The sequence below is a fragment of the Oncorhynchus clarkii genome, chromosome 4 (assembly GCF_045791955.1).
Source record: "Oncorhynchus clarkii lewisi isolate Uvic-CL-2024 chromosome 4, UVic_Ocla_1.0, whole genome shotgun sequence".
NCBI classification, from domain to species: domain Eukaryota; kingdom Metazoa; phylum Chordata; class Actinopteri; order Salmoniformes; family Salmonidae; genus Oncorhynchus; species Oncorhynchus clarkii.
Window position 1 is genome coordinate 15,193,467 of NC_092150.1, and position 12,814 is coordinate 15,206,280.

Consider the following 12,814-nt stretch of genomic DNA (forward strand, 5'->3'; position numbering starts at 1 on the left):
TGACTAGCCTTAGCAGCACAGGGAGGCACATCCAGAAGAGTGCTAGTATTAGCCATGCATGGCCACTGGAGATGTTTCTAGAGGGGCTGTGTGATGTGGTGTGTGTGAGGGGGAAGGGGGACACACATGGCTCTGATTAGATGATTGTTTACTCTGGGCTCTCTCACCATGCATACCCAACGCCAGATGACTGATTGAATTTGCAGAAAGACTTAGTTTGGTATAAAAGGTTTATAATGCCATCTATCAATTATTTACCTCCTTGCAAATTTTGGCACATGGCAGAGGATGTGTGTGTGTATGTTCGCGCGCACGCAGGCGCGTGTGAGTAGCTTTCAAAGGGATTGTGCCCTCTAACAGTTTGAGAAACTTAATGAGTGGTTAATCAAGTGCCCATGGCAAGCTGTCCACAGGCAAAATAATTAGTCATTCAGAAAATGTGTGGTGAACACACGTATAAAAAGCCTCTGCCGCAATTACGTGTTATGATTTTTAGCATGTAAACTAATCAACTAATCATTTAACGCATTTTCCCCCTTATAAGCTAATTGGCAATCCATGCATTGAGGTAACCACATTTACGCAACACCTGGCTGTTATAGAACAGTAGGCTAACACTGGAAGTTCAGATCGAGAGGAAATGGTCCATATACAGTATCTCTTCCACTTGATGAAAAAGAAACCCCACATCTGTGACAGTCTGAGGATGAAAAAACATACGCTTCAATGAAATCAATCATTTTCCTGAGGAGCAATTTTGTCAACCTCCAATATCAAGCATGTCTGCGGAGGAGGATGGTCATAAATGTTGCAAAATATGGAATATGCATTAGATCAAAAAAGTATACAAAAAAATAAACCCACAAATTCTAAAGATTTTATGTATTGCAGTCTTGAAATGGCCACAACATATTTTTTAGATAACCACAGAATCACTACGGAGTGGAGTCCAGGTCTTAAGTAATCAGTGTGATCATCAGTGTGATCATTCTGCCACAGACAGACGTCTGAATGAAAGTTAATCAATGTCGCCATTACGTGTCGTATTATTCAGTCAGAAGAAGAAAATGATATTTAGGGCTACTTTAAATCTGTCAGTAGGCCTAGCTAATGGAAGTCATTAAAACGACTTGAATTAAATGTAATTGTGTCATATAAGAACCTGGTAGTTAATAAGAGGAAGTATAATAATGTAATGTCTAAATCAATACACTCCATTTAGGGTTTCTGAACTTTTGATTTAAAAATGTTTTACTCGTCACTTGCGATGGCCCCCGCCCGCCCCTCTGAGCGAGATAATTAGACGCTCGTTCTGAGACAGTCACGCTGCGATTCATTCAGCCACATCACCCACACGCATACTCCTGCCCAGCGTGAGCTCACAGTCTGTCTACCTTTCGCTTGAAAATCTGCGTGTCCGTTAGAAACTGTGCTGTTGTTTCACACCTAAGGCAGAATATTACAGATCTGACTGTTGTACACTTTCTTTAGTTTAGCAAGAATCTCTCCTCCTTCCAATGGGTCCCGGTATAGTTATAATTTTCTCTCTGTTCGGAGTTCTCAACGGACAAGGTAAGTTACCTTTCTGCTTCAGGATAGTAGCCTACTGATGTAATTCTAACCATGAGAATCAATCCATGCCCATGCGTGATGTACCGCATACTGTATAGACGCAAAGGACGCAAAGGAGGCTGATGAGGGGAGAACGGCTCATAATAATGGCTGGAATGGAGTATAATGGATGGAATGGAATGTTTTTGATACCATTCCATGGTAGATATTTCAAGTTTACCAGTTTACTGCACTATCATTGTGTGGGCAGAGATTAGGTCGGGTACCACTAGATATAACCAACCAATAAGTTTTACATGTCATTTTATGAACACTCTGTCAGTTATGTTACAGTACAAACATGTAGCCTATTGTGTCACATGCTGTTCAGTGTGTGTCATTTGATTTTGATTTGATTTGAGAGTGTGTGTGCCATGTGTGTTTGTGTGTATCTTGCCAGTAAAACATCTGCCCATGTTTACTAGCTTAAAGGATGGTTTCAACATTCTCAACTTGTCCTAAGGTGATTTGACAGTGATGAAATGCATTGTGCGTAGCTTTTAATATGGACTAATTTCGTTGGTAGAGATTGGTCAGACTACTGCCAGGACTGATATTTGTAATCAGTGAGCGGTCATTATGCTATTTACATTTTACTTCCCTCTTATCCAGAGAGACTTAGAGGAGCAATTAGGGTTAAGTGCCTTGCTCAAGGGCACATTGACAGATTTTGCTGGCTCAGGGATTCAAACCAGCAACTTTCCGGTAACTGGCCCAATGCTCTTTACCTCTAGACTACCTGCCGATTACAATATTACAGATGGAAATTATTGCCCAACAGCTAACAGTAACAAGGCTTTAACATTTAAAATACGCAGTACAGAGATGTGTTCAAGAGGCTTGATGCTCAGACAGCCTGCCAGACGCAGGCCAGGTTTCTCCTTACACTATGATGGTGTGTCAAATGAGTCTGGAGGCACTTAAGCAGTACCCCACTGAGCGTTTGCTGGTCAGGGGGGAGGAGCTCTGATTTAGACCTTTAAGGGCCCCTCCAGGGGTTACAGAAGCTTGGGACAACCCATATACCCCAGATTAGGGTCCACTGGACACACATGGGGCCACTTTCACAGCCTGCCGGGCTCCTGACAGTGGTGTGCCTAGGAAAGAAGTTGACATCACCCCATCTCCATTGAATCCAATGTCATTGGGCATGTCACACGGAGGCTATACCCTCCCCCAACACCTATCAGCACCCCTAGCTCCTCTTCCCAGATTCCATGCTCCACGGGAGAGAGTCATGGTATGGTGTCAGAGTGGACTGACTGAAGATCTGAAGATGGCCCCATACGACCAGGTTATGGAACATCCATGTACATTAATCACTCATTCAGACATTTTTGTATCAGCTCAACCATCATAGACTCAACCATCAGCCAAATACGTATTAGGTTGAGTGAAATGTGTCAATGACAGACTTTTGTGACATGTTCTCAGCACTTATAAGGTCATTTGTGTAACTTCTATGCCATTAGGTAAACTGACTAAAGTGTGTTAGTTAAAGGATGTGGCCAATGGAAGTGGACTGTTCTGCTGCAATGTCTGGCTCTGTCTGATGGGCCATTGTTGTGGGCTGAGGGACTGGGGCACCACTGAGCTCATTAAGCAGCGTTTACATGAGGAGTCTAGTCTCTCTCTCTCTCTCTCTCTCTCTCTCTCTCTCTCTCTCTCTCTCTCTATCTATCTATCTCTCTCTCGCGCTCTCTCTCTCTCTCTCTCTGCCCAGACCCAGACAGGAGGCATGACAGCCCTCACCACCAGCACCACATTCCAAGATGGAAATCAGCTTTTTATGTAGACAGACAATGCATCATACGGACAGGCAGGCGGGTAGACTGCTAGATCTCCTCTGCAACCACTGGGTTTGCCTCGTTTGATACAATAGTAGAGGGTAGATTTAAGACGCTCTGCTCATTCAATTAGTTGGGAAAGGGGGCAGACTGTGGACTGTGGTGGTTATGGAATGGTCCTGTCATGCACTGTGGGTTAGGATTAGTTATCAGTATAGAGTGGAGGGAGAATACACCAGAACTGCAGGACGTGAGAGTCATGTGACCATCAGATGAAACTGAGATTCTATGATATTCTCATGCTATGCCTCCTCTGAGCTGGGAAGGGAGCCTCATGGAGCTTTGTGGGAGCTGGTGAGATGCATTCTGGGGGTTTGTCTGCTCTTTCTAAAGACATAGTGAGGGTTCCAGCTGCCAGGGTGTTTTGGCACGGAGACGTCAGTTAATGCCAGTGGTAATGGTCAAGAAAAAGAAGAAAGGCCAGACCGGCCAAAACTGGCCTGTGGGGCAGCCGAGCAGGGAGAATTGTTCACCACAGGAGGTTTTGACCATTCCTACTATTCCCCGCTCTTCCAGCTAATGTATTGTCTTCACTTTTACATGCGTAACTAAGTTCTCTCTCCAAGCAACACTTTTGTCACTCTCCAAGAGCATCCTGGTGTTGGTTTCAGCCCTCAGATGAAAGCTGAGATAGACGTTATCACTTTTGAAGAGAGTGGCACTAGTCTAGTCAGAGGCCCATGTGAAGTATTTTACTAAAAGCTTTCCCACTGGACAAGAACTATTTGAATCAACGTTGATTTCACAAAATTTCAACCCCAAAATTCTGTGGTGACATTGAATCAACGTGGGAAAACTGATACAATTTGAAAAAAGTCATCAACATAAGAGAATTTAGACTTTTTTTCACCCACCTTTTAACTTAAATCCAATGACATGGTGACATTTTGATTTGATTTCGTGTTGAATTCACCTTAGTGAATGTAAATCCAAACTTTGGACTGATGTCTGTGACCAGTGGGTTATGACTCAGTTAGGACATGGTGGGACGAGGAGCTCGACTGCTGCAGTTGTTAGTCTAGCTGGTCACCAGCGACTCCTGTGGCAGGCCGGGCGCAGTGGGTCGGCTGGCTTCCGGGTTGGAGCCGCGCTGTGTTAAGAAGCAGTGCGGCTTGTTTGGGTTGTGTTTCGGAGGACGCATGGTTTTCGACCATCGTCTCTCCCGAGCCCCGTACGGGAGTTGTAGCGATGAGACAAGATAGTAATTACTAACAATTGGATACCACAAAATTGTGGAGAAAAGGGGGTAAAATTAAACATGTAATCCATCTTGACTACCTAGTCTGTATTTGTTTGATGATACACTTTACTCTTGATTTTCAGCATAAGTTATCTGCATGGTTGCTACATAATTTAACTATTCTTTATGAATCTGCCCAAATTAACTTTCATATCTGTATCTCTCAAGGTCCATGTTGACAGTTATGTGATTTCCTTAGCATAAATGACCATATTCTTTTTAAGTTAATTTATTCACACCTTTGGCCCCTATCTGTACTTCCCATATTCAAAGATATAAAACAAGTTCCATAGCTCCTCTGGCAGAAATAATTGGAACTCTAAATTGTTATTTTATTACTTTTTTATGGAACTATAAATTAAAGGTGACACATCCTGCCTTAGTTGAAACTTCTGATCCTATTTTGTTGACTTGTCTGCCAAGCTAGAATTTGAAGTTAGACATGCCTATGATCCTCTACGATGTCTTATTATTTTCAGTTGTTGTATTCACTATTATTCCTCTAGTCTCCTACTAGGCTACGAATCAACAGCAGGTTTATTGGATGAACTAAGATGACTTTGAGTGTTCTTCTGGAGGATTTATATCCATAGTACCAATTTGGCAGGCAGAGCTTTGTTTATGCCTAAGGCAAGAAAGGACCAGCCAACCTGCCAGAGTTCTTTCACGTTTGGCAGATCACAGTAACCACGAGGAAATGAATGTATTTGATCTGATTGCGATGGCTGAATTGTTTACAGAGTCGAGGCATTCCGAGCTCTTTAATCCACATGGAGAAGCAGACGGAGCGCCACAGAGTTGGTCCAGCTCCAGTCGTAAAGCCTCTCTTATTTCTACACAACATATCCATCATTCAGTATCGCTGGCAAAATGCTTATGGGCATTTAAACACATTCCTATTACAGCTCTGAATTTCATTTTCAATTACTTGGAAGACACATTGTTAATAGTTGGGGAGTGTGAGTGGCATTGGGTAAAACAATAGATTTTTGTTTGGCTAAGAGTTTTGCTCATTTGGTAAACATGCGTTGCATAATCATTCTAAATAATGTTGTATTGTTCATGCAAGAGAATAGACTCCATTCTGCTCTATCAGTGTAGTCCTAAGTAATGTTAGAGAGTTTCTTATCCCTCAGATTGACTGTTAACTTATGTAACCTGGAAGGTGGTTCTGTGCTTTATGAGCTACCTTGCCTGGGCCCTGAAGTCTAATATTAGCTCTCAGCAGGCTAAAACCATGTAAATACAACTGCTATAGTCACACCCCATTTGGGGTCTCTAGATCTCTACCACACTGAAGCAATCTGTTACATTACATTTTAACAGACACTCTTGTCCAGAAGAACTTACATAAGCAATTAGGGTTAAGTGCCTTGCTCAAGGGAAGATTTTTCACCAAGTCTGCTCTGGGATTCAAACCAGCAACCTTTCAGTTACTGACCCAATCCTCGGCTACCTGCCACCCCACTCTTAGGTAGGGCCAGTCACAGCATACAACATAAGCCTATAACCCAGTGTTTGTTTGTGGTTTTGTCCAACCACAGGTGGAAAACAGATGTCGATAGAGGAGTGCTGTAAGGATGGTCGGGACCGGGGCATTGATAACCAGGACTGCACAGCCCTCCCTCTCATCTCCGAGTCCACCACATGCAGGTGATTGAGGCCCCACTACTGGACTTACTGGGCTCTCGTATCCATAGAAATGTCATGATTACAATAGATAGAACATGGATTGTATTTCTATGGTCTTACCTCTGTGCCCATAGTGAGAAGTGCTTACCTCAGTATTAGTCCCATGGGTTAATTTAATGCTGTAAAGATAGACTATAGGGCAATATGTATGGTGGTAGGCCATAATGTGAGATGACTTTACCTTACCCCCGGTCATAAATCCCCAGCCACATTATTGACTTGATGTGAGAGCAGGGTACATTACAATAGTAATAATGACAGTAATAACAGCTTTGGTAGTAATATTAGAAGGTGTGTTGCCACAGGTTCAAGGCCAATAAGGAGGAGATCTGTTGCTCAATCTGCTCTCTGGTGGCACATGTATTTACATTGGCTACCCAAGTGATAGAGAATTTGTTCAAATTATAGAGTGAGGGGGGAAGGGTGAGGGTTTTTGGTTGAGTGGGGGGTTGGGTTTAGGGTTTAGAGAGAGGGGTATTGCCAAATCCAGGAAATACCACTGAGGTGAAACTATACTCAAAGAGAGGACTGGAGAGGGGGAAGAACAGGAAATCAGAGGGATTATTTCAGACACTGAAAAAAGAGAAGAAGAGAAAAGAAAAACAGGAGCCCGGTTGTGCCCTTAAAAGGTCCTGCGGAGGCGGCGTGAGTGTGGTTGTAGTTTATAAGGAAAAAGAGATCATTTCTGGTAAGAGGGTTGATAAAGACAGAGGCTTTTTGGAGCAAGTTACAGGAGTGGAGTGGAGAGGGGATCTAAGTGCTGTACAGTACTCTATATACACTCAAACTCGTAAAACAGACAATGGATTTCACTCCCTCCCTACAGACAGACAGACAGACAGACAGACAGACAGACAGACAGACAGACAGACCAAACAGACCGAGAGACAGACAGACAGACAGACAGACCAAACAGACCGACAGACAGACAGACAGACAGACAGACAGACAGACAGAGAAACCAGACAGAACAGAGACAGACCGGATAGACAGGCAGACGGACCAGACAGACAGAAAGACAGAAAGACAGACAGACAGACAGACAGACAGACAGACAGACAAACCAGACAGAACAGAGACAGACCGGATAGACAGGCAGACGGACCAGACAGACAGAAAGACAGACAGACCAGACAGACCAGAAACAGACCAGACAGACCAGAGACAACCAGGCAGAAAGACAGACAGACCAAAGACAGAGACAGACAGACCAGACAGAGAGACAGGCAGACAAACCAAAGACAGAGACAGACAGACCAGAAACAGACCCGACAGAGAGACAGACCAGACAGACCGGATAGACAGACAGACGGACCAGACAGACAGAAAGACAGACAGACCAGAGACAGATCAGACAGACCAGAGACAGACCAGAAACAGACCAGACAGACCAGACAGAAAGACAGACAGACCAAAGACAGAGACAGACAGACCAGACAGAGAGACAGACCAGAAACAGACCAGACAGACCAGAGACAACCAGACAGAAAGACAGACAGACAGACCAGACAGAGAGACAGACCAGAAACAGACCAGACAGACCAGAGACAACCAGACAGAAAGACAGACAGACCAAAGACAGAGACAGACAGACCAGACAGAGAGACAGACCAGAAACAGACCAGACAGACCAGAGACAACCAGACAGAAAGACAGACAGACCAAAGACAGAGACAGACAGACCAGACAGAGAGACAGACCAGAAACAGACCAGACAGACCAGAGACAACCAGACAGAAAGACAGACAGACCAAAGACAGAGACAGACAGACCAGACAGAGAGACAGACCAGAAACAGACCAGACAGACCAGAGACAACCAGACAGAAAGACAGACAGACCAAAGACAGAGACAGACAGACCAGACAGAGAGACAGACCAGAAACAGACCAGACAGAGAGACAGACAAACACAAACAGCCCTTAACTTATTAAAGTCCCTCAGAGGAGCAGACCATTGGAGGCAAAGCACAGCAACCCGACTGTTGATGGTCTGATAAAGCTTGTCTACAGTAAAGAGGTGTGCTGCCTGCACTCACTCTCATTTCAGATCTGATTATTTACAGCAGCTTTTTGTCTACAGTACGACAACCGTTTCTGGTTTTACTGTAAAACGGCTAATCAAGCCTCTCCAACTGGACAGACTGGTCAGAGAGGTGGATATCACTGGTTCTCCAACTGTCTGGAAGTGCTCAGGCATCCTAGATAGGCTGGTTCCACTCCAGACTCAGCCTGGCCTTCCCCCAGAGGAATGTAATTCCAGTAATGTTGTCCAGGAAATAGGGATGCAAAATCCAACCAGGATTTCTGGAAAACCTGGGAATTTTGGGAAAGTAAAAATGTTCAAACCTTATCCAGGAAGTGTTGCAGCTCTGCACCCCTCTGTGTCAATCAGGGGGGGAACATCCAATGGGGAGGTGGGTGGGTTACAATAGTTACGGTAAATAATTGATTGTTAAGTTGGCTTCACTGTACCCATAACAGTGGGTGTGTGGTAAGCCAAATGAAGGCAGTGGTGAATTTACCCAACTGTTAAATTGAAGATTTTATACATAGACAACTTTTTATCCACCTTGAGCTCACACAGGGTTTTCCTTAATCACTCAACCACGTACAGCAGCTGCAGCAGGCAGGACTATGAATAGATCCCTATTAGGCATGCCCAGGGCTCTTCTTAACAGGAAGCACTTTGAGACAGCACTCTATTCCACTAAGGAGCCCAGTGATGGAGTTGAGAATAAACTGTGTTCCCTGTGTCTTTCCTGTTCCTGTCTGACAGGATAGTACAGGAGCAGTGCTGCGCGACGGTACTGGAGGACTCCATCTGCACAAACGGCATCAACATGGCCAAAGACCAGGGGGGCTGTGACACCCAGTTTCCTGGAAGCACTTGCGAGACCAAGACCGCAAAGGTGTGTGTGTCTGTGAGAGAGTATGTGTGTGTTTGTGCATATGTGCATACATTGCACAAATACTTGTGTTTGCAGGTGTGTGTGTGTGTGTGTGTGTGTGTGTGTGTGTGTGTGTGTGTGTGTGTGTGTGTGTGTGTGTGTGTGTGTGTGTGTGTGTGTGTGTGTGTGTGTGTGTGTGTGTGTGTGTATCAAAAGTGTGAATGTCAGAGAAGAATTCATTGTCTGCTTCAAAAACCTTATGTTGAGCATCAACGTGCAATTTCTGCAGGAGAGTGATTGTGATTGTGTGTGTGTGTGTGTGTGTGTGTGTGTGTGTGTGCGATCCTGTTGAGCAGGATGAAACATGTCACTCTGGGGAGAAATGAGGAATGGAGCTTGTTGCTGTCAGGTAGATTATACATTCACATAAGATACTGTCTACTACAGGCTCTCTGCCAAGATAGGTGCTCTACACCCGGCTGTCTTCTTCCTCAGGATCCTACACCACCATATCACTACAACATACTACAGCACATCAAGGCGGCAGTCAAGACCCTTGCAGAGCTTTGCCAAGGGATCCACAGTACATTTGCCCAGATGAATGAGATCGTTGTTAGTGCAGCCAGCAACATGTCTTAACTTGAACCTCCACCTCCGTGAAATGCAGGTGTTGGCTGATTGCATTAAGGTGTGCTGCATTTATGAATGGGAGAAAAGAGGTACAGGATGAGTTTAGAATGGGGGATAAAACCATAGCATGCACATTTTCTAGCTCCCTCTAAAATCTCTCAGTACACTACCAGACTACAACCCCACCACCCACATTATGACATCCTCAAGACATGCACACACAGAAGATACAGACACACTCAGACTAGACTCCTCGGTCGTCACTAGTTACCACAGCCACAAAGTAATAAACCCTGCATATTTGTGATTTTAAACCTAACCCTAACCACAACCACACTGCTAACCTTATGCCTAACCATAAACTTAAATTAAGACCAAAAAAAAAAAAAAGTTTTGATTTCATACATTTTTATGATAATGCCAATTTTGACTTTGTGGCTGTGGTAACTGGTGGAAACCTGACCCCTCCCCCGAGTCGAGCTCAGACTGTTCCCTTTCAGACGATGGTGATTGGTGAAGTTGTGAAGTGGTGGTGTAATTTCTCTCTGTATGTCTGTCTGGCCAAATGATGCATATTAACACATTGAGTAATTATGTCTATGGTCTGACCCCTCCAGATGTGCTGTGACTGTTGTCTGCTGGGCCGGGCTGCTCAGGAGAAGGGTCTGCCCTGTGACCACAGCCTGTCTCTGGGCTACCAGTGTGGCCTGGTGTCCCGGGCCTGCTGCGATGACGGAGCCCCCGATGTGAAGACCATCACTCTGGGTAAGAGAGGAGGGTAGAAGGAGAGGAGGGTGGAGGGAGAGGAAAGGGTGGAGAGAGGGAGGAATGGGAGGTGTTGTAATAGAGAGGGCAGGGAGGAGGGAGAAGGGGAAAGATAGAGTGGAGAGGTAATATGGACTATTTTTAATCTAGTTCTACACTGCCCTCTGGTGGCCATTAGGAGCCTTGGCTCTTGCTGTGGTTTAAGTAAAGACCTCCATTGTCATGATGAATAGTTTCAACACTCTTTGTTTGGAAACAGTTTTTGCCTGTACTGGTGAATATTTTAATTCTTATCCCCCACAGTTCCTGACAAAGACAACGAGGCCCTCACTGGCAAGGATGATCCGTTACTGAATGAGTGCAGTAATGGTACTAACTTCCCCTCCTCACATTACTGTCACATGCTATTAGCTGACTGCCCTCACAGAGAAAGTCAGAAACATAGGTACCCTAACAGAAACAAAAATAATTTACTTTAATGTGCACATTTTCTGTTCTCAACTGGATTAGCGAAGTGTGCACAGGAATGTGTGGGCAACGGCGCCTGTGCCTGCTTCAAAGGCTACAAACTCAAACCAGATGGGAAGAACTGTGAAGGTGAGTGGACAGGAGGCAGCAGTCATATCTTGTTGAATAGTAAATGAGGTGGAATAAATCCCTATCCATCTAGTATCTCCACAGGACTAGGATATCTTACTTCTTAGATACGCCTTCCATATTGTCCTCTCCTCTTCCTCTTCCTCTCTCCCTCTCTCTCTCAGATATAAATGAGTGCCTGCTGGGTGCCAGTAACTGCCGAGGAGGTGAGCGCTGCATCAACACGCTGGGGTCATTTCGTTGCCAAAGAGAGGTCAGCTGTGGTACCGGTTACGAGCTTACCGACAGCAACAACTGCAAAGGTCAGAGGTCGCAACACAACACCTCCTACAGGGGAGAGGGAATATGTAAAGATCAATATGTATGATTCATACATCCATGATAAGCTGTAAAACAAATCCATGATAAGCTGTAAAACATCCGTCCATTAATCATCTGTCTGTCTGTCTGTCTGTCTGTCTGTCTGTCTGTCTGTCTGTCTGTCTGTCTGTCTGTCAGATTTACAGTATGTCTGACTTTGACAATGAAGCTATTGTTGAGTATTTATAAGAATACATTTGAATCACATACATTTTAATATCATGTAAATCTGCTGATGCTTTCGTGCAACATGTCTTCTTCCCCCAGACATTGACGAGTGTGAGTCGGGCACCCACAACTGCGCCCCGGACTTTATGTGTCAGAACACTCAGGGGTCATTCCGCTGTCGGCCCAAGAACCAGTGTGGCGATGGATACATCCAGGATGCCCTGGGCAGCTGCATCGGTGAGCATCAGAACCATGTTACCATGGCAACACATCACCAGGACAGTACATCACCCCATCCATCCCACATATACCCCAAAACACAGTAACTTCAAAGTACAGTCCACAGGGCCCTCCGACATACATACCTACAGTTGAAGTCGGAAGTTTACATACACTTAGGTTGGGGTCATTAAAACTAGTTTTTCAACCACTCCACAAATTTCTGGGAAAACAAACTATAGTTTTGGCAAGTCAGTTAGGAATTCTACTTTGTGCATGACACGAGTCATTTTTCCAACAATTGCTAACAAACAGATTATTTCACTTATAATTCACTGAATCACAATTCCAGTGGGTCAGAAGTGTACATACACTAATTTGACTGTGCCTTTGAACATCTTGGAAAATTCCAGAAAATTATGTCATGGATTTAGAAGCTTCTGATAGGCTAATTGACATAATTTCAGTAAATTGGAGGTGTATCTGTGGATGTACTTCAAGGCCTACCTTTTAACTCAGTGCCTCTTTGCTTGACATCATGGGAACATCTGAAGATATCAGCCTCAGAAAAATATTGTAGACCACCACAAGTCTGGTTCATGCTTGGGAGCAATTTCCAAACGCCTGAAGGTTCCACGTTCATCTGTACAAACAATAGTATGCAAGTATAAACACCATGGGACCACGCAGCCATCATACCGCTCAGGAAGGAGACGCGTTCTTCCTCCTGGAAATTAACGTACTTTGGTACGAAAAGTGCAAATCAATCCCAGAACAACAGCAAAGGACCCTGTGA

The 12,814-nt window shown here is 44.5% G+C and overlaps 1 protein-coding gene across 2 annotated transcripts in view; it reads left to right on the top strand.

The window, feature by feature from the left end:
* Window positions 1-1,297: 1,297 nt before the first annotated feature.
* LOC139406496 (fibulin-1-like) overlaps window positions 1,298-12,814 on the top strand; it is a 37,909-nt gene continuing 26,392 nt past the window's right edge. Inside the window, exons 1-8 of one of the 2 annotated variants that reach the window (XM_071149144.1) lie at window positions 1,298-1,572; window positions 6,243-6,351; window positions 9,168-9,300; window positions 10,527-10,674; window positions 10,978-11,043; window positions 11,185-11,271; window positions 11,436-11,573; window positions 11,899-12,036. In XM_071149144.1, the coding sequence (XP_071005245.1) occupies window positions 1,518-1,572; window positions 6,243-6,351; window positions 9,168-9,300; window positions 10,527-10,674; window positions 10,978-11,043; window positions 11,185-11,271; window positions 11,436-11,573; window positions 11,899-12,036 (874 nt within the window). In that variant the 5' untranslated portion in view covers window positions 1,298-1,517. The remainder of the gene's footprint in view (window positions 1,573-6,242; window positions 6,352-9,167; window positions 9,301-10,526; window positions 10,675-10,977; window positions 11,044-11,184; window positions 11,272-11,435; window positions 11,574-11,898; window positions 12,037-12,814) is intronic. The other variant, XM_071149145.1, reaches the window with a different exon arrangement.